At 42.5% G+C, this 22,014-nt stretch overlaps 1 protein-coding gene across 4 annotated transcripts in view; it reads left to right on the forward strand.

The window, feature by feature from the left end:
* Window positions 1-22,014, forward strand: part of LOC137658429 (uncharacterized) — a 93,613-nt gene that overhangs the window by 49,320 nt on the left and 22,279 nt on the right. For all 4 annotated transcript variants that reach the window (XM_068393139.1, XM_068393157.1, XM_068393165.1 and 1 more), the window contains exons 11-14: window positions 779-962; window positions 1,200-1,388; window positions 2,245-2,430; window positions 12,725-13,456. In XM_068393139.1, coding sequence (XP_068249240.1) covers window positions 779-962; window positions 1,200-1,388; window positions 2,245-2,430; window positions 12,725-13,456 — 1,291 coding nt within the window. The remainder of the gene's footprint in view (window positions 1-778; window positions 963-1,199; window positions 1,389-2,244; window positions 2,431-12,724; window positions 13,457-22,014) is intronic.

A 22,014-nucleotide genomic window follows, 5' to 3' on the forward strand; every position in this document is an offset into this window, starting at 1 on the left:
TTAGCACCTTTGAGTTGATTCAGCCTCCCAAGAGGAACGCTGCGCTCAGTAAGGAAGACGATCTTATTAAAGGCAGAGTAACGGTTCAAGTCGACTTCCTTACCAGGTACTTATTATTTCATTGTTATTGTGGATAACTGATTATATGAAATACGGGATACTTAGCTATCCTTTAGTCTTGTACACTGGTTTTTCACCCACCCCCCTGGGTGTGAATCAGCTACATGATTATCGGGTAAGTTTAATATTGAAAAATGTTATTTTTATTAGTAAAATAAATTTTTGAATATACTTACCCGATAATCATGATTTAATCGACCCTCCCTTCCTCCCCATAGAGAACCAGTGGACCGAGGAATAATTGAGGAGGTGTCAACAAGAAGTACTTGAGTACCTGGCCACAGGTGGCGCTGGTAAATACACCCCCTTCTAGTATTGTGATAGCTGGCGTATCCCTCCATAGAATTCTGTCGGGCAACGGAGTTGACAGCTACATGATTATCGGGTAAGTATATTCAAAAATTTATTTTACTAATAAAAATAACATATTGTGTTAAACATTTAGAAACATCACAAAAGTAGTTATGATTATAGACATCAACACTTGAATAATGAAATGTATGAGTGCATCAAACTCGGGTCGCTAATATCTAACTTCTGTTGTCTTCTATCAAAGATAAACTGAATCATCTTTGATAATTTTGTGTTACAAAATAAGGCCAATTATGAGTAGGTTAATGGTCTTTAGGTGAAACTAACTTTGATTTTTGGTTTGCAGTTAACGAATAAGAAGAGGTACGTGCCAATACTTCCATTACTTCCGCTGCACTTGGCTGAAAAGGAATCAAAGGTGAATTCAAGAAATCCAACTCCTGAAACATCGATACCTCAGCGGCCAAAGAGTTTACGTAATGTGCCAAACAAAAGACTCTGGGATGCGTATAAAGTTGACAGATACAAAAGTAAGACGGTTTTTAAGTATTGTTGATTATTGCAAAGTAAGACAGTTATCTTGAATTATTGTTGATTATTGCTAAGTAAGACACTTTTTGAAATGTTGATTATTCCAAAGTGAGACAATTTTTTTAAAATATTGATTATTGCAATAGATGAATATACTGTATGCACTGTATATATATACTGTATACTGTACAGGTATTGGAATATTCTCTCTCTCATATTTTATAATAATATTGTAGGAAGAAGAACACCGACATACTTTTCTGGCAGTCAGCGAGAAATTTTGGAAGCCCATTTTGACCATGACAACTTCCCTGATCCAGGAGAGCAATTGGCCATATCCGACCAATTAGGCGTCAGTTATCCTGTTGTCAAGACATGGTTCCAAAACACAAGGAAAAATTATAGAAAACAATTGAAATTTGAAAGTGAGTAAATTCTTATTCATACTTTGTGAAAGGTTTTAATTTAGTTTGATTTAATCATATTTTTATGCATAACTTAGTATTGAGTGATTGAAAGTTTCACTGCAGATTCAGTATCAATCCTCTTCGCCTAAAGCTTTTCCCACTATGTAGGGTCGCTATTTCTGATAAAGCGTTTCCAATTTCTTCTGTCTCCTATGTCCTACACTGTGAGATCTTTTTCCTTCATATCCACTGTTACACACTCCATCCGCCTTCTCTTTGATCTCTCCCTCCTCCTCCTACATTTCACATCCATCTCCAACAACATCCTCCCAACATACTCTGGTCTCTCCTCATTACATGCTCAAACCAGTGGAGTCTCTTTTCTTGCAGATTCAGTATCAAACCTTTTGTTTATTAGTTTTAATTCTCACCCTGACTGCAATTATTGTTGATTTTCTGAAGTCTATTCATATCCCTTGTTTAGTTTGATTGTATGTATTAAATTTTAGAAGTATTGATTGTTACTGTACTTTGGTGATTATATGGATGGTTGAATCTGTTATATGGCATGTAAAGATGTTTTTTTATTATGTTAGTTTCTCATGCTAACTACAACAGTTATGTTATTTTCCTAGATATTGTCCATTTTATATTCTTTGGTTTGTTAAGGTGACTTGTCCATTTTATATTCTTTGGTTTAAGGTGAATTGTCCATTATATATTCTTTGTTATGTTAAGGTGACTTGTCCATTTTATATTCTTTGGTTCAAGGTGAATTGTCCATTATATATTCTTTGTTATGTTAAGGTGAATTGCAATTTCAGTATTTTTAGTACAGAAATAAATGGTGAATATTTGATTTTGGTCCTAACAGAGCTTAATCCAGCTGGTGGACCTTTCCACTGTCTAAAATGCAATGTGGCGTTCATTAGCGAGGCGTCTCTTAACGAACATTCTGAGGTTCATAATTTGCCGACGGAAATTAAATGTCAAGAGTGTGATATGAGCTTCACCCATTCAAGTGTTCTCAAAACTCATCATGCTGTTACTCATAAGAATGGTAAGTGTCCTTTGCAAAAGTTATTTTAATTTTATCAGGTGATTTGGAAAGCATAAATGAGTGTTGATTGATATATACAGTAAATGTAAATAATGGAAAAGATTTTAGTTTTGTGTGTTTTTATTTTAAAGACGTTGCTAGAATGTGAATACAGTTAGGTGAAACACCATTTTAATCAAAATTTAGTTTATTTTAAATATAGCTGTAATTATTTACCATAGTAAATTCATATACAGTTTGCACAACGACATAACCTAGTCCTATAGCGCATATGCTAATTTTATATCTTGTGTATGATGCCACCCCATTGAATTTAGCTTGAATACTAGTTGTCAAAACTGGCATATTATGCAAGTATATATGGCAAATACCAAAGAAATATTGTCTACTTGCTTTGGTATGTGCTTAAAGAATTAGGAATTTAAGAAAATTTTGCTAAGCTGATGAATCCATGTGGGTTTTTCATTTAAAGAAGCCTTGATTTCCCCTTTACCAGAATTTATAGCCAAATATGTACTAGGTTGGCCAAGGCACCAGTCACCCATTAAGATACTATCACTGATGTGTTATTCGGTCCTTTGATAGGCCAGATAGTACTACATTGGATTCCTAGTTACGGCTCATTTTTACTTTGCTTACACATATACCGAATAGTCTGGTCTATTCTTCACACATTCCCCTCTTTCCTCATGCCACTGACAACAATAAGATAACCAAAAAATTTTCTTTCACTCAAGGTGTTAACTGCTGCACTGTATTTGTTCAGTGGCTACTTTCCCCTTGATAAGGGTAGAATAGATTCTTTAGCTATTGTAAGCAGCTCTTATAAGAGAAGGACACTCCAGAATCAAACCATTTTTCTCTAGACTTGGGTAGTGCCATAGCCTCTACCATGTTGTTCCAACGTCTTGTGATCAAATTTTCTTGCTTGAGGGTCCACTCGAGCACACTATTTTATATGTTTCCTCATTTCCTCTGCTTACTGGGCTATTTTCCCTGTTGAAGCCCTTGGGCTTATTGTATCCTGCTTTCCCATCTAGAGTTGTATCTTTGCTAGTAGTAATAATTATAATATGATATAGGTTACAACTCTGCTTTGGCGTTTCAAAATTTAGTGGCTTCAGGCAGGGCTAGGATACTATAATGAGAAGTGTCTTTCTGTTGTGAGAACATTATGACATTATGAACATTATTACATGGTGACATAATACAGTAAACCAGAAGTTATCTTTCAAATACCTTTTGAAAGGGCATTCTTTCATACGAGCATTTAAGTATAAAAAAGGGATTTTGACGAAGGAAAAATTTATCTCTGGCGAGGAACCTGTGTTGCTCTGTGAAATGCTCTTTAAAGCGCCATTTCAAAGGTATAAATACTGCTAAATATACCAGAGAAAAAAGTTGCATGGAATGCCAGGAATATACCCAGCTCGCTCACCCCTAAAGGGTGTCGGTATTAAAACTGGGGCGAGTGATATCACTACCAGAGGTCCCTTTCCAATTAGACTTCTCCCCCCTCAAAATCCCCCGTTACTACAAGGTTTCGTTCACTACAGCTACTGACCCCCCCCCCCCCCCCTCACCACCACCACTATCTATCCTTCTCTCATCATTCCTTGTTAGCACCTGGGATCGTTCGGACGTGTTTTTCATAGCTCTGTGTTATTTTGTGTTTTTGAAGATGTCAGGCATTTTGGAGATCCCTGCTCCCAAGTTGAGTAATATATTTGTATGTTTTAAACATTTAACTTAGCCGGTGGATATATATATAGCTAACGTCTCTGACGTCCGGCAGAAATTCAAAACTCGCGGGCGATCGTAGGTTGGGTTGCTAGGTGTACACTAGCGCCACCACTCGCCAGGATACTGTAACCATTCCTCAAATCCTCAGTTCTTCTCTGCTGCTGTGGGGTAAACATTGATTTTCTTGCTCGCGCTGACCTCAAGTTTCTACAGCTTTGGTGAAGTACTTGTTTTTGGTTTATGGCTTTCGCTTGGTTGGTTTTTCTTTCGACTGTTCTTGAACAATTTTTTGATTTGACTGTTTTTGACCCTTGCTCTGTTTTTTATCTCTCTCTGGATATTCCAAAATGGCTGACCCTTCCCCTGTGTATAGGAAATGTGCTAAAGGCTGTAACAGGCGCCTTCCAAAGGCTTCCATTGACCCCCACTCTATTTGTAACAAGTGTAGAGGTAAAATATGTCAGTTGGGGATTGATGTGATGAATGTGTAATTTTTAAATATTTAACTTAGCCGGTGAATATATAATAGCTGAACCTCCGGCGGCTCGACAGAAAAACACACCAAAAACTCGCGAGCGATCGCTATGAAGGTTGCGGGTGTGCCCACTAGCGCCAACTATCGGCCAGATACCGCATATACATGTAAACAGACCCAATTTTTCTCTGTCGGCCTTAACGACAAGACGTATCAATACTCGCTGTATAACCTGGAGTTTTCTCAACATATTTGGTGAAGTACTTCCTTTTGGTTTGAGCTTTCGCAGTGCAGGTGTTTTATCTTCAACTTAAATCTTGAACTCGTTTTTGGATAGATTTAATTTTTGATGACTTTGGATTGTTTTTTGGACTTTCTTTGACTTTTAAATGGCCGACCCTTCCCTTAGTACGGAAGTGTGTTTTAGGCTTTTAGCAATTATCTTATCACGTTATAAATTGTTAGGGTCAGTGAAAGTTAATTATAGATTTTCCTCTATATATTTTATATCTCATCCGCCTTTATTAGGCCTCTTCGATTAGCTTTCCATTTATAATAAACATCAAGATAAATTTTAATGATTTGTTTATATGCGACCTTTCCTATTCCTCCCCTAATCCGAGAGTAGGCGGTCCTAACTTGGAAACCGAAGTTAAACAACGTTGAGCCCTTTTAATCGTAAATAACTTTTACAGAACAAGTGAATATTTTTTAGTAGATATTTTATGAAAGATTTTCTTTGAATAGTCTTCGTACTGTTTCAAAGATGAACTAACGTTTAGTTTATTTATGCTACGCAGTTTGCGCTCTATCGTTACGATAGAGAGAGAGAGAATCACGGTTTCACTTTGCAGAAAGAGTAAATCGATTCTGACGTTTTGTTCATTCTTCTTTCAAACTTAAATGTTTTAAATACTATTTTAAAGGAACTTGTTAATTGAAAAACCTTTCAGGTTTTTTCCTTTGGTCAAATAACCTGTTTATTGACGAAAGGTAAGTACAGTAGGCTTTTCTCTTCGGTGCGAAATCAAGAGAGAGAGAGAGAGAGAGAGAGAGAGAGAGAGAGAGAGAGAGAGAGAGAGAGAGAACGTTCCGGTCTTTATTCTCGTCCCAAGCGAGTAACGTTGTTCTCGAGTCAGTTAATACTCTCGTCCCTAGTCTCTGTACGGGGAGAAAGAATAAAACGTTTTTAGTTTTTATTCTCGTCCCAAGGCACTGTACGGTGAGAGATTGAAAAACGTAGTTTTGAATGAACTAGTGTTTAGTCTCCTTCCCAGCCACTGATCTTTTTATCTTAATATATGTTTACTGTTTTTTGCTTGTATTAATGTGCTTACATTATACGACTTTTTTCGCAATTATAACCTTTTGATGAGGGTAGAATTGCGTGCTTCAGGTAGAAATCAGTTTTATTCATACCTAATGTGAATTGTTGAAAGATTCGATTTCAGTGAAGTAAGTGCAAAACAGAAAATCGTAGTGATAAAGTGATAATTGCGCAAAGTGTTATCAGTGTTGCGACCGAGGGTTCGTCTGTTCGTGCCTGTCGTTCGCCTAGTCCGAGACCTCTTGCAAGCTCCCAAGCCCAGGGGAGAAGTAATGTCGTACGACTTATGGGTTCGAGAGGACTTGATCAGCGAACAGACGTTCCCTCTATGGTTTCAGGCGTGTCTCATCAACACCGCCTCTACCATAAGACAAGCGAGACGTTTTTCTCCTTGTCATCCGAAGGCTTTTCGCGTAAGAAACCGTGAAGAGGTTTCGAGGCCCTTTAAGCGAAAGTCAGTCCTTTCAGGACAGGTCCAGCGTCCTGGTTGTAATCATTAGGACAGCTCTGACCCTATGCAGTCATCGGAAGACTGCTCGCCGCCTAAACAAAAGCGTAACACAGGCTCCGAGAGTCTTATTGTAGGCAAGGTTTTGCAGTCACAGACGTTACCCTCGTCTCTTACCGCAACCATTCTCGTTGATCCTAAATGGGTTGTACGGCAAGACATGCAGAATAAGCTTGCCTCTCTTATGGAGGACTATTCTGTTGAGCAGGTTCACGATGATCCTCGCCGCTTAGCTGATCGAGATCCTGGCCGTCAGCCACCCAAACGAGCCTTTGCTCGTCCTGTTGACATTGACGTTACAAAGTCACGTCAATCGTGTTTTGTAGAGCCTCACTCGATGCAGTCCCGTGTTGACTCTCAGCCGCTTGTGGACGTTCAGCCGCTGCCGCTTGCTCTTGTTGACGTTCAGGACGTTCACCAACCAGCATAGTTGACTTGTTTTGACGTTGAGCGTCAAGCACCGCAGTCAAGAGTTGTTTTGACTGCTCAGTCTAAGCAGTCAAGGCAGTCTCGAGTTGACGTCGAACGTCCTCCCCGCACCTGTTGTTGTTACTGGTCAGTCCTTTAAGCAGTTACATGACATAGCGTCCTTGACTGCTACTGTTGCTCCTTTGCGTGTGGACTCTGCTTGTCAAGCATTGCCACCACGGCAGGTCTCTCCCTTGCTTGAGACTCGGCAATTGTCGGACAAGGTTCCTTCAGATGAGGAAGTTGCTGATCCCCCTCCTACTGATATTCCCTTGAGGACTCTGTCAGACGGAGAGCAGCCTAAAGCTGCTCAGCCCTCTATGGACTTTAAATAAATCATGCTGATTTTTAAGGATCTTTGTCCGGATCTTTTTGTAACTGCTGCTCCTCGTTCGCCTAAACGTCAGAGTTTACACTAGGCCTAGCTACTTCGAAGCCGTTGTTTTATAAGCTAGTGCTCTCTCGCTCTTCTAAGAGAGCTTTACGTTTGCTAGGCGACTGGTTAATCACCAGGAGGAGTTTGGGGGAGACAGCCTTTGCTTTCCCTACTTTTAAGCTGGCTTATAGAGCGAGAGTCTGATATGACACGGGAGAAGTTCTCGGCTTGGGAGTTCCTGCCTCTGCCCAGATAGACTTCTCAAACCTCATAGACTCTCCCTGGCTCCTGGCCATGAGACGCTCCAAGATTTTATGGTCGACTTCAGAGCTAGACCATCTCCTGTTAGGAGTTTTTTCGAGCGTTTGAAGTTTTGCTGTACAATTATGTCATGCATAAACAAGGCTTTCAGGGATGGCTCCAATGATCTGACAGCCACGTTCTCTGCAGGAACAAGTCCCTCAGGGATGGCTCCAATGATCTGGCAGCCATGTTCACTGCAGGAGTACGTAAGAGGCAAGTGCGCTCAATGTGTTCATTGTCAAGACAAACTTCACGATGAAGTTTACCAGGCTGTCTTGACAGCATTAATGGAAGGCGACTGGATGGTCTCTCTTGACCTTCAGGAGGCATACTTCCACATTCCTATACACCCGGATTCCCAACCGTTTCTGAGGTTTGTTTACAGGAATGTGGGGTACCAGTTTCGAGCCCTGTGCTTTGGCCTCAGTCCTGCTCCTCTCGTGTTTACGAGGCTCATGAGGAGTGTGGCAAAATCCCTCCATCTATCGGGGATCCGAGCCTCCCTGTACTTGGACGACTGGCTTTTCAGAGCATCGTCCAGTCTTCGCTGTCTGCAGGATCTACATTGGACGTTGAGTCTGGCCAGGGAGTTGGGACTTTTGGTCAACCTAAAAGTCCCAACTGATCCCATCCCAGATTATTCTATATTTGGGGATGGAGATTCGCAGTCCAGTTTTTTCGGGCTTTTCCGTCTGCCACCCGAATAGAACAAGCCCTGCTCGAAGTCCAACTAATGCTGAAAAGAGAACGTTTGTTCAGTCAGGAGTTGGAACAGTCTCGTAGGGACTCTCTCATCCCTGGAGCAGTTTGTCTCACTAGGGAGACTACACCTTCTGCCTCTCCGGTTCCATCTAGCCTCTCACTGGAACTAGGACAAGACGTTAGAGACGGTATCATTCCCAGTCTCCGAACCAGTAAAGGCATGCCTGAAATGGTGGGACAGCAATATCAGTCTGAGAGAGGGACTATCCCTAGCAGTCAAGAACCCAAACCACGTGTTGTTCTCAGACGCGTCGGATTTGGGTTGGGGTGCGACCCTGGACAGTCGGGAATGCTCGGGTCTGTGGACCTCAAGTCAGAAGAGCATGCACATCAACGGCAAGGAGCTATTAGCAGTCCACTTGGCCTTGATGATATTCGAAAGCTTTCTTCGAAACTAAGTGGTAGAGGTCAACTCAGACAACACCACAGCTTTGGCGTACATCTCCAAGCAAGGAGGCACACACTACTTCACGCTGCTCGAGATCGCAAGGGACCTTCTCATATGGTCAAGAAATCGAGGCATCTCCCTGTTGACGAGATTCATCCAGGGGGACTTGAACGTCTTGGCAGACTGTCTCAGTCGGAGGGGTCAGGTGATACCCACGGAATGGACCCTCCACAAGGACGTGGGCAAGAGTCTTTGGGCTACTTGGGGTCAACCCACCATAGACCTCTTTGCCTCCTCGTTGACCAAAAGGTTACCAATCTATTGCTCTCCAGTCCTAGATACAGTAGCAATCCGCATAGACGCGTTTCTATTGGATTGGTCTCTTCTAGACATATGCATTCCCACCATTCAAGATAGTCAACAAGGTACTGCAGAAGTTCGCCTCTCACGAAGGGACAAGGTTGACGTTGGTTGCTACCCTCTGGCCCGCGAGAGAGTGGTTCACCGAGGTACTTCAATGGCTGGTAGACTTTCCAAGAAGTCTTCCTCTAAGGGTAGATCTGTTACGTCAGCCCCACGTAAAGAATGTCCATCAAAGCCTCCCCGCTCTTCGTCTGACTTCCTTCAGACTATCGATAGACTCTCAAGAGTTCGAGGCTTTTCGAAGGAGGCAGCCAGTGCGATTGCAAGAGCGAGGAGAGCTTCTACCATTAGAGTATACCAGTCGAAGTGGGAAGTCTTTCGAGACTGGTGCAAGTCACCATCTGTGTCCCCGTCCAGTACCTCTGTAGCCCAAATCGCAGATTTTCTTTTACATCTGAGAAAGGTTAGCTCCCTTTCAGCTCCCACGATTAAGGGCTACAGGAGCATGTTGGCTTCGGTCTTTCGACATAGAGGCTTAGATCTTTCCAACAATAAAGATCTCCAAGATCTCCTTAAGTCTTTCGAGACCTCTAAGGAACGTCGTTTGGCAACTCCTGGATGGAACTTAGACGTGGTCCTGAGGTTCCTCATGTCAGACAGGTTTGAGCCATTACATTCAGCCTCCCTGAAGGATCTCACCCTCAAGACACTTTTCCTAATGTGCTTGGCTTCGGCTAAAAGGGTCAGTGAACTTCATGCCTTCAGTAAGAACATCGGCTTTTCTACAGAAAAAGCCACTTGTTCACTTCAACTTGGTTTCCTGGCCAAAAATGAACTGCCTTCTCGTCCTTGGCCTAAATCTTTTGATATTCCTTGCTTATCAGAGATCGTAGGCAACGAACTGGAAAGAGTATTATGTCCTGTTAGAGCTCTTAAGTTCTATTTAGCTCGTACTAAGTCATTACGAGGTAAATCTGAGGCATTATGGTGCTCAGTTAAGAAACCATCATTGCCTATGTCAAAGAATGCTTTGTCATATTTTATCAGATTTTTAATACGAGAAGCTCATTCTCACTTGAATGAGAAAGACCGATGTTTGCTTAAGGTTAAGACGCACGAAGTTAGAGCTATAGCAACCTCCGTGGCCTTCAAGCAAATTAGATCTCTGCAAAGTATTATGGACGCGACTTTTTGGAGAAGCAAGTCAGTGTTCGCGTCATTTTACTTAAAAGATGTCCAGACTCTTTACGAGGACTGCTACACACTGGGTCCATTCGTTGCAGAGAGTGCAGTAGTGGGTGAGGGTTCTACCACTACATTACCCTAATTCCAATATCCTTTTTAATCTGTCTCTTGAAATGTTTTTAATATTGTTTTTTGGGTTGTACGGAAGGCTAAGAAGCCTTTCGCATCCTGGTTGATTTGGCGGGTGGTCAAAGTCATTTCTTGAGAGCGCCCAGATTAGGGGTTTGATGAGGTCCTGTTGTATGGGTTGCAGCCCTTAATACTTCCGCTCTTGGGAGTCTTTCAGCATCCTAAGAGGATCGCTGGGCTTCGTGAGGAAGACAGACTAATAAGGCAGAGTAATCGTCTAAGTCAACTTCCTTACCAGGTACCTTTATATATTTGGGTTTTGTTATGATATAACTGTCAAAAACTCTAAGCATATACGCTGTAAACTTAATTAACTCTGGTGTCTACCCACCACCATGGGTGTGAATCAGCTATTATATATTCACCGGCTAAGTTAAATATTTAAAAATGATATTTTAATTATAAAATGAATTTTTGAATATACTTACCCGGTGCAAAATTGGGTCTGTTTACATGTATATGCGGTATCTGGCCGATAGTTGGCGCTAGTGGGCACACCCGCAACCTTCATAGCGATCGCTCGCGAGTTTTTGGTGTGTTTTTCTGTCGAGCCGCCGGAGGCTCAGCTATTATATATTCACCGGGTAAGTATATTCAAAAATTTATTTCATAATTAAAATATCATTTTATTAGATACCGAGTGGCTTGAGTATGAAAAGTACACTCGTAAGTTAGAGGTAGATAGAGTCAGAAGAAGTTCTTCTCATTCTCGAGAATTTTCCTCTCCCCATGTCCCTGAACCTTTTCCTCCCCCTGTAGTGGTAATTTCTGAACCCCCTACTAGCACTAATGAGCCTTCACTGATGGACATGATGAAGGCGATTCATGCTCTTGGTGCCAAGGTCGAATCGCTGGCTACGGCTAGGAATCAACTCATGTCCGATGTAAAATTGTTAAAAAGGACAAGTGTTAGTGCGAAAAGTGCAAAAAATGTGTTCAGTGTTGCGAAGGGTTCGTCTGTTCGTACTTGCCGTTCACCCAGTCCGAGACCTCTTTCAAGCTCCCCAACCCCTGGGTGAAGGAATGTCAAACGACAAAAGGGAACGATGGGTGTTAAACCACGAACAGACGTTCCAGCTGTTACCAAGTTGTGGAATGATCTTCCTAATCGGGTAGTTGAATCAGTAGAACTTCAAAAGTTCAAAGTTGGAGCAAATGTTTTTATGTTGACCAGGCTGACATGAGTCTTTTTATAGTTTATATATGACATATCTGTTTTTGACGTTGTTAATAGTGTAGATAGGACATATCTGTTTTGATGCTGTTACTGTATTTAGAATGATATATTGTTGATTTATTCTCATCTTTTATTTATTTCCTTATTTCCTTTCCTCACTGGGCTATTTTTCCCTGTTGGAGCCCTTGGGCTTATAGCATCTTGCTTTTCCAACTAGGGTTGTAGCTTGGCTAGTAATAATAATAATAATAATAATAATATATATTTTTTCCAACACGAAGTACTTACCTCGAACTACTTTCTTAGGAGTATGTATCTGGGATCTCCTCCCATCCAACCAGAGTTTTGTGTAGTTTACCCTAAACCCATTTTCTATGAGGGGTAACCTCAGGCGGAGTGATACGCGCCCTGAGGCTAACCCTGGGTCAGAGGGCATGCTTGCTCAGGTCTCGACTTCCAGTAAGTTCTCTGGTCGCATCGCGAAATCATCTAGCCGCTCTCCTTATCCCAGTGTGACTTGTGTGTCCCCGACCCTTTGTGTCCCACGCGCTTCCCACGTGGTCCCTTTGTGCTTTCTCTGTGCGCGCTTGTGTCTCGTAGTGCTTCTCCTTCATCATGGAGCATCCTCGCCTATGTTCGCAAACTGTTCATGTTTTCTTCACTTTTTTAAATATTCTTAATCATTGCAAAAATACTCTGATTACATCATCGAAACATTCAGTCATTTTTCATTATGATGCAGTAAACCAGACGTTCATATTTTATAGTTTGGCCGTACTGAGGCATATAAAAAATTGATCTGCAAGTGTGTAAATTTTGACCATGGCCAAAAATTGTATATCTGACAATGATTTTGTCATGCTCAGGATTATGGGGTAGTTGTCAAAATATTTCCTTTAAATAAGGAACAGCTATGAATTCCAGGTAAGAATTGAAATGAATATTTGTAATTTAAGAAAAATTTACAATGGAACCTGATGATGATTACGGTTTGTCTTTGTTCATTGATCTTTTCTTTCTTTATTTCCAGCAAAATTAGGAGAACCTGTTAGGAGGAAAAAATATGGTGTGGATATCCTCGAACGGTTCTCATCTAGTCAAGGTCGCTTTGATGGAGAAAATGAAGACGTCAGTGATTCAGATTCTCCAGAGGAAGGGAATGAGGAATGTGTAAAGAATGGTGTAATGGAAGTAGACTCAGTGAAGGTGGAAAAATCTATGGACGATTCATTAGATGGAGAGGATTATCATCCCATCATGGCAGTGGAGTGCATTTTAGACAATTCGGAAGGCGAAGATGGCGTACAAAAATCGGAGGACTCCTGTGAACGATCTGGTCATAAGTGTTGTTCGTGTGGGGAAAGTTTTGCCTCTTTTATAGCTCTGAAGGAACATAATTCCCATCATTGTACCGGCCAGGGATCTCTAAAGCCTGGGCACTTTAGAAGAAGAAAAAAGTTACTGAGTAAAAGAAAGGTCATCGGCAATAGTATTCGGTGCTTTGACTGCTACAGAGTGTTTCCAGATAGAAACACCTACCTGGAACACTTTCGCACCTTTCCTTGTTCATCCAGCACTAGCACAAAGAGAATCGAGTATACTGACGAGGAGCAGAGGGTGCTCGTCACGCATTATGATGGAAATAACTTTCCCCTTCCCTCTGAGATGAGCTTACTTGCCAGGCGTCTCGGAGTTCGGTATAGACAGGTCATGCACTGGTTCCAGAATCGTCGTAGCAAGGAAAGAAAGAAAATAAAAGAAGGTATGTTCTTTCTGCGTAAATTTTGTCCTGTTTTCATGTAATATCTACAGTATCCACAGTGCTGTTGTGTTGAAAAACAAGGAAAATTCAACAGTATTTTGCAATAAAAAATTCAACAATTAGTATCTTTCATTAAAAATATCAATGTAATATTTTTTTAAGTTTGACTTTTGTAGCTTGCAAACAAAAAATGTATCATGTTCACAATTTAAAGCAATTTTTGAATTACATCAATGGGGCAGAACTTTTGATTGTTAATTATATTGTTTAGAAAGATAATTACAATCCTATAGTCCATTTCTTTTAGCGATTCATATTTGCACCGACTCGCAACGGTGCCCTTTTAGCTCGGAAAAGTTTCCTGGTCGCTGATTGGTTAGAATTATCTTGTCCAACCAATCAGTGATCAGGAAACTTTTCCAAGCTAAAAGGGCACCGCTGCGAGTCGATGCCAATATGACTCGCTAAAAGAATTGGACTATAGTAGAAAGATTAATCATTTGGAATTATCACTTGTACACAATACACCCATTGGGAATATTCATCTGCCTTATTTATTTTATGTCTCTTCTCCAATATCCATTTTGCTACCTTTCCATTACACCTTTAGATAACGAGATATGAATATTTTGAAAGACAAGTTTTTAGAGGATGAGAATCCCTACCAAAAGATAGTGCCAAGAGCACTGCCAGTTTGCTTTTGTCGCTTTAACAGATAGGACGTTTGTACAGTAGTTGAAAACTATTTTCAAATGTTATCAAGCTGTTCCCTAATCATCTTAGAAACTAATGAGTACTATTAAGAGGCTTTCGTATTATATTTTAACTTTGTAAAGTTTTTATTTATACAGGGAGAGAACACTTTCCCTGTATATGCAAGTAGCTTAATCCTTCTCCGAATTACCCCTGAATTAATAGTGAGCTTATTTCGTGCTTTAAACTTTAATTGATCATGAAGCATAATACCTAGAAGTCATCAGTGAATCCAACACACTCCTCACTAGAATCTATAAATTAGAAATTATCCTTAGGCACAAGACACAAAGAGAAAGTGGATCATGATCACCTAAAAGTAATTCTTTGGCACAACAGTACATCTGGAGAAGACAATCATTGTTGTTCCATGTTGACTTCAAGACTTAAGAAGTTATCTGTTATGTGTAGCAAGTTATTGTTGATATTCTCTGGTTTCAGTGTTTTACTAGAGGCAATATTTTATTGGAAGGAAAGAAAACTGTTGAATTTGTTTTAAGGAGTAATATTGACATTTCAAGCTTCTACAGACAAAAGCAATATGTAAATTTTATTATTGAAACTATTATATTTGTAAAGAAGGGATCAAAAATTTTTGGCACAATTCTTTTTATTTTTGTTTTCAAAAGGTTTGCGGGGGTTATACATATAGAAGCCATGTGCAATAGATGCAGAATTGACATGAATTTAAGTTTATGTAATTAACACTTAACTACCACTGGGTTAATCGGATAGCTCTGCGGTATGGATTTAAGATTCATAAAAATAAACAGAATTTTTGTAATAAATTTTGCATTGATACCTCCATGTCAGATAATCATCCTCCTTCCTTCGTAGTCCAAGTGATTGACGTATTAACCCTTTTACCCCCAATGGACGCACTGTTACGTTTCACAAAACTCATCCCTTTACCCCCATGGACGTTCCGGTACGTCCTTGCAAAAAACTGCTGTTTACATTTTTTTTTTCATATTTTTGATAACTTTATGAGGAACTTCAGGCATTTTCCAAAAAGAATGAGACCAACCTGACCTCTCTATGACGAAAATTAAGGCTGTTAGAGCAATTTAAAAAAAATATATTGCAAAATGTGCTAAAAAAAAAAAAAGACTGGGAGTTAAGGGTTGGAAAGTTCCAAATAGCTTAATGGAGATCACTGTCGATTTTAGATTGTTAGGACTAAGTGGTGTGGCTGTAGAAGCACCATTTAAGGGGTACTCCTTTAGATTGAGGCTCCTACAGGGGCTGCTCGGGAGGAGAGTCCATGTAAATAATATTCTCTGTTAAATATTAAAAGCACTCACTTTGTATATAAGATTCATTGAAATCTTTTGATATTAACTCTTAGTGGTAGGTATTAAAATGAAATATTTTTAGATTATATTTTGTTTCACATTCCGTGTATTGATTTTCACCAGTATCATAGTCAAAATTCTTGGTGATGCTTCTGTTTTTTTAAGGTACATGTATTATATTTTCTTTTTATTAGGGTTCAGTAACTACAAGAGAACATCTTGGTTTGAAATGATAAAGAAGAAGAAGAATAAGTAAAGACGTCTTTTTGCTACTTTCATAGCCAGAGGATTAAGTGGGCCATAAAATATGTTCTCAAAATTATATTTTAATTATAAAATAAATTTTTGAATATACTTACCCGGTGAATATATAATAGCTGCTACTCAGCGGCTCGACAGAAAACACACTCAAAAAACTCGCGAGCGATCGCTATGAAGGTTGCGGGTGTGCCCACCAGCGCCAACTATCGGCCAGATACCACTCTTGCATGTAAACAAACCCTTCAATTCTTCTCGTCCCGCTGCGTCTCTATTGGGGAGGAAGGGAGGGCCTTTAATTTATATATTCACCGGGTAAGTATATTCAAAAATTTATTTTATAATTAAAATATCATTTTTAAATATTTAACTTAGCCGGTGAATATATAATAGCTGATTCACACCCAAGGCGGTGGGTAGAGACCAGAGTTAATTAAGTTTACAGCGTATAAGCTAAGAGTTTTTGACAGTTATCAATATAACAAAACCAAAATATATAGGTACCTGGTAAGGAAGTTGACTTAGACGATTACTCTGCCTTGTAAGTCTGTCTTCCTCACGAAGCCCAGCGATCCTCTTAGGATGCTGAAAGACTCCCAGGAGCTGAAGTATAAAGGGTTGCAACCCATACTAACAGGACCTCATCAAACCCCTAATCTGGGCGCTCTCAAGAAATGACTTTGACCACCCGCCAAATCAACCAGGATGCGAAAGGCTTCTTAGCCTTCCGTACAACCCATAAAACAATACTAAAAACATTTCAAGAGACAGATTAAAAAGGATATTGGAATTAGGGAAGTGTAGTGGTAGAACCCTCACCCACTACTGCACTCGCTGCTACGAATGGACCCAGTGTGTAGCAGTCCTCGTAAAGAGTCTGGACATCTTTCAAGTAAAATGACGAGAACACTGACTTGCTTCTCCAAAAAGTCGCGTCCATGATACTTTGCAGAGATCTATTTTGCTTGAAGGCCACGGAGGTTGCTATAGCTCTAATTTCGTGCGTCTTAACCTTAAGCAAAGATCAGTCTTCCTCACTCAAGTGGGAATGGGCTTCTCGTATTAAAAATCTGATAAAATATGACAAAGCATTCTTTGACATAGGTAAGGATGGTTTCTTAACCGAACACCATAACGCTTCAGATTTACCTCGTAATGGCTTAGTACGAGCTAAATAGAACTTAAGAGCTCTAACGGGACATAACACTCTCTCCAGTTCGTTGCCTATGATCTCTGATAAACACGGAATATCAAAAGATTTAGGCCAAGGACGAGAAGGCAGTTCATTCTTGGCCAGGAAACCAAGTTGAAGAGAACAAGTGGCTTTTTCTGTAGAAAAGCCGATGTTCTTGCTGAAGGCATGAAGTTCACTGACTCTTTTAGCCGAGGCCAAGCATACCAGGAAAAGAGTCTTAAGAGTGAGATCCTTCAGGGAGGCTGAATGTAATGGCTCAAACCTGTCTGACATGAGGAACCTTAGGACCACGTCTAATTTCCATCCAGGAGTAGCCAAACGACGTTCCTTAGAGGTTTCAAAAGACTTAAGGAGATCTTGTAGATCTTTATCGTTGGAAAGATCTAAGCCTCTATGCCGGAAGACCGAAGCCAACATGCTCCTGTAGCCCTTGATCGTGGAAGCTGAAAGGGAGCGAACCTTTCTCAGGTGTAAGAGAAAATCAGCGATTTGGGCTACAGAGGTACTGGACGAGGATACAGATACTGACTTGCACCAGTTTCGGAAGACTTCCCACTTCGATTGGTATACTCTAATGGTAGAAGCTCTCCTCGCTCTTGCAATCGCACTGGCTGCCTCCTTCGAAAAGCCTCTAGCTCTAGAGAGTCTTTCGATAGTCTGAAGGCAGTCAGACGAAGAGCGGGGAGGCTTTGGTGTACATTCTTTACGTGGAGCTGACGTAACAGGTCTACTCTTAGAGGAAGACTTCTTGGAAAGTCTACCAGCCATCGAAGTACCTCGGTGAACCATTCTCTCGCGGGCCAGAGGGGAGCAACTAACGTCAACCTTGTCCCTTCGTGAGAGGCGAACTTCTGCAGTACCTTGTTGACAATCTTGAATGGTGGGAATGCATATAGGTCTAGATGAGACCAATCTAGAAGAAATGCGTCTATATGTATTGCTGCTGGGTCTGGGACTGGAGAGCAATAGATTGGAAGTCTCTTGGTCATCGAGGTTGCAAAGAGGTCTATGGTGGGTTGACCCCAAGTCGCCCAAAGCCTCTTGCACACGTCCTTGTGGAGGGTCCATTCCGTAGGAATTACCTGACCCCTCTGACTGAGGCAATCTGCTAAGACGTTCAAGTCGCCCTGGATAAACCTCGTTAACAGGGAGATGCCTCGATCTCTTGACCAAATGAGCAGGTCCCTTGCGATCTCGTATAGCGTCAGGGAGTGGGTGCCTCCTTGCTTGGAAATGTATGCCAAGGCTGTGGTATTGTCCGAGTTGATCTCCACCACCTTGTTTCGAAGGAGACTCTCGAAGTTCATCAAGGCCAGGTGGACTGCCAAAAGCTCCTTGCCGTTGATGTGCATGCTCCTCTGACTTGAGGTCCACAGACCTGAGCATTCCCGACCGTCCAGGGTCGCACCCCAACCCAAATCCGATGCGTCTGAGAATAGAACGTGGTTTGGTTTCTGAACTGCTAGGGGAAGTCCCTCTCTTAGACTGATATTGTCGTTCCACCAATTCAGGCATGCCTTTACTGTTTCGGAGATCGGGATTGAGACCGCCTCTAACGTCTTGTCCTTTTTCCAGTGAAAAGCTAGATGGAACTGGAGAGGTCGAAGGTGTAGCCTTCCTAGCGAGACAAACTGCTCCAGGGATGATAGAGTTCCTACTAGACTCATCCACTTCCTGACTGAGCAGCGTTCTCTCTTCAACATCAGTTGGATTATGAGCAGGGCTTGCTCTATTCGGGGGGCAGACGGAAAAGCCCGAAAAACTGGACTGCGAATCTCCATCCCTAAATACAGTATAGTTTGGGATGGAATCAGCTGGGACTTTTCCATGTTGACCAAAAGTCCCAATTCCTTGGTCAGATCCAATGTCCAATGAAGATCCTGCAGACAGCGATGACTGGACGAGGCTCTGAGAAGCCAGTCGTCCAAGTAAAGGGAGGCTCGGATTCCCGATAAATGGAGAAATTTTGCAACATTCCTCATAAGCCTCGTAAACACGAGAGGAGCAGGACTTAGGCCAAAGCACAGGGCCCGAAACTGGTACACCACATTGTCGAAAACAAACCTCAGAAAAGGTTGGGAATCTGAGTGAATGGGGATGTGGAAGTATGCGTCTCTTAGGTCGAGAGAGACCATCCAGTGTCCCTTTCTGACCGCTGCTAAGACTGATTTCGTGGTCTCCATGGTGAACTTTGTCTTCGCGACAAAGACGTTTAGAGCACTGACGTCTAGCACCGGTCTCCAACCTCCTGTCTTCTTCGGTACTAGGAAGAGGCGGTTGTAAAATCCCGGTGATTGAAGGTCCGAGACTTTCACCACCGCTCCCTTCTCTAGCAAAAGAGACACTTCTAGTTTCAGGGCTTGTCTCTTTGATTCCTCTCGGTATATGGGAGAGAGGTCGATGGGGGAAGTCGCTAGAGGAGGTTTGTGTACAAATGGAATTTTGTACCCCTCTCTGAGCAACCTCACAGATTGTTGGTCTGCGCCCCTCTTCTCCCAGGCTTGCCAGAAGTTCTTGAGTCTGGCACCTACTGCTGTCTGAGGCTGCGGGCAGTCAGACTCTGCCACGTGAGGACTTGGTTCCTCTCTTCTTTCCTCTCTTTCCCTCGGCACGAGTACTTCCCCTGCTGGGAGCTCTGCCACGAAAGGGCGGAATAAACCTGGACGCCGGAGTGTCTATCCTTGGTCTTGCAGAAAAGGATGTCGAAGGAGTCCCTTTGCGAGCAGAGGACGCAACCAAGTCATGGGTGTCCTTCTGCACGAGTGACAAAGCTATGTCCTTAACCAAATGTTCAGGGAACAAAAACTTTGATAAGGGAGCAAAGAGTAGTTCAGATCTTTGACAGGGAGTAACTCCTGCCGACAGATAAGAGCAAAGGGACTCTCGCTTCTTAAGGACTCCTGAAGTAAAAGAGGAGGAGAGCTCATTGGATCCATCGCGGATGGCTTTATCCATGCAGGACATAATAAGTACGGAGACATCTCTATCAGCCGATGAGATTTTCCTACTTAAGGCTCCCAAACACCAGTCAAGGAAGTTGAAAACTTCAAAGGCTCTATAAATGCCTTTCAGCAGATGGTCAAGGTCCGAGGAGGACCAACTAATCTTCGAGCGTCTCATGGCTAGGCGGCGGGGAGAGTCTACCAGGCTTGAGAAGTCGCCCTGGGCAGAGGCAGGGACTCCCAAGCCGAGAACTTCTCCCGTGGCATACCAGACGCTCGATCTAGAAGAGAGTTTAGATGGAGGGAAGGCAAAGGCCGTCTTCCCCAAACTCCTCTTAGTTTCCAACCAATCGCCTAAAAGCCGTAAAGCTCTCTTGGATGAGCGAGAGAGCACAAGTTTTGTAAAGGCTGGCATGTCAGCAGGTACGCCTAAAACAAACTCAGACGGCGGCGAACGAGGAGCAACAGAGACGAAGTTATCGGGAAACAACTCCTTAAAAATTAACATGACTTTCTTAAAGTCCATTGATGGCGGAACTGTTCTGGGTTCATCTATATCTGAAGGATGATCCTCAGGCTGAGGGTCAGCAACGTCCTCATCTGAAGGTTCTTCATCTGACAACTGCTGAGAAACAAGCAAAGGGGTTGGCAATGCTTGACACGCAGCGTCCACACGCACTGGTGCATTAGTAGCGGACCAGGACGCAACGTCATGTAACTGCTTGACAGTCTGTGAACTGTCAACAACAACAGGTGCGTGAGGACGCACAGCGTCCACTCGAGACTGCTTTGACCGCCTAGTCTGAGCAGTCAAAACAACTCTAGACTGCGGAGGTTGACGCTCAGCGTCAAAACAAGTCAACTCCGATGGTTGGCGAACGTCCTGAACGTCAACAGGAGCATCAGCAAGTGGCCTAACGTCCAAATGCGGCTGAAAATCCACACGAGACCGCATCGAGTGTGGTTCTAAACAACCTGACTGACGTGACTTGGCTACGCCAACGTCAACAGGACGCACAAAGGAACGTTTGGGTGGCTGAAGGCCAGGATCTCGATGAGATAAACGGCTAGGCTCAACGGAAACCTTATCGGCAGAATAGTCTTCCATAAGGGAGGCAAGCTTAGACTGCATGTCCTGCAGTATAACCCATTTAGGGTCCACGGGAATGGGTGCGGTAAACGACGGGGTTAACGTCTGAGACGGCACAACCTTGCCTTGCTTAGGCGGCGAGCAGTCATCCGATGACTGCAACGGGTCCGAACTGTCCCAATGACTACATCCAGGACGCTGGACCTGTCCTGAAGGGACCGACTTCCGTTTAAGAGGCCTAGAAACCTTGCTCCACGGTTTCTTGCGCGAAAAACCTTCGGAAGATGAGGAGAAAATGGGCTCTCTCGTCTTATGGTAGGGGGCGATCTTGGTGAGATACGCCTGTTACCATAGAGGGAACGTCTGTTCGCTGATCAAGGCCTCTCGAACCCATAAGTCGTACGACATTACTTCTCCCCTGGGCTTGGGAGCTTGCAAGAGGTCCCGGACTAGGTGAACGACAGGCACGAACAGACGAACCCTCGGTCGCAACACTGTTCACAACACTTTGCGCACTAATCGCTTTCCCACTTTCCGCTGTGGCACTCTGACACTTAAGCTCCTTCACGTCAGCCATGAGATGATTACGATCAGATCAGTTGCTAACGCTTCAACTCTTTCCCCCAAGGCATGAATAGCACGTAACATGTCTTGCATAGATGGTTCCTGAGTGCTAGAAGGGGGGTTAGGAACAACCACTACAGGGGAAGGATTAGGTTCAGGGGCATGTGGAGAGGAAAAATCTACAGACTTAGATGAACTCCTCCTTACCCTATCTCTCTCTAGCCTACGTGCATACTTATCGTATTCGAGCCAATCGAATTCCGAAAGGCCCACGCATTCCTCACACCATTCTCCCAATTGACAGGTTTTACCCCGACAATTGGAACACATAGTATGTGGGTCGAGAGATGCCTTTGGAAGACGCCTATTACAGTCCCTAGCATTACACTTACGAAATCTAGGTACTTGTGAAGGATCAGCCATTTTGAATTAGTCAAAGAAATTCCAAAAAACAATCCAAG

Source organism: Palaemon carinicauda, chromosome 1, assembly GCF_036898095.1.
Source record: "Palaemon carinicauda isolate YSFRI2023 chromosome 1, ASM3689809v2, whole genome shotgun sequence".
Classification (NCBI taxonomy): domain Eukaryota; kingdom Metazoa; phylum Arthropoda; class Malacostraca; order Decapoda; family Palaemonidae; genus Palaemon; species Palaemon carinicauda.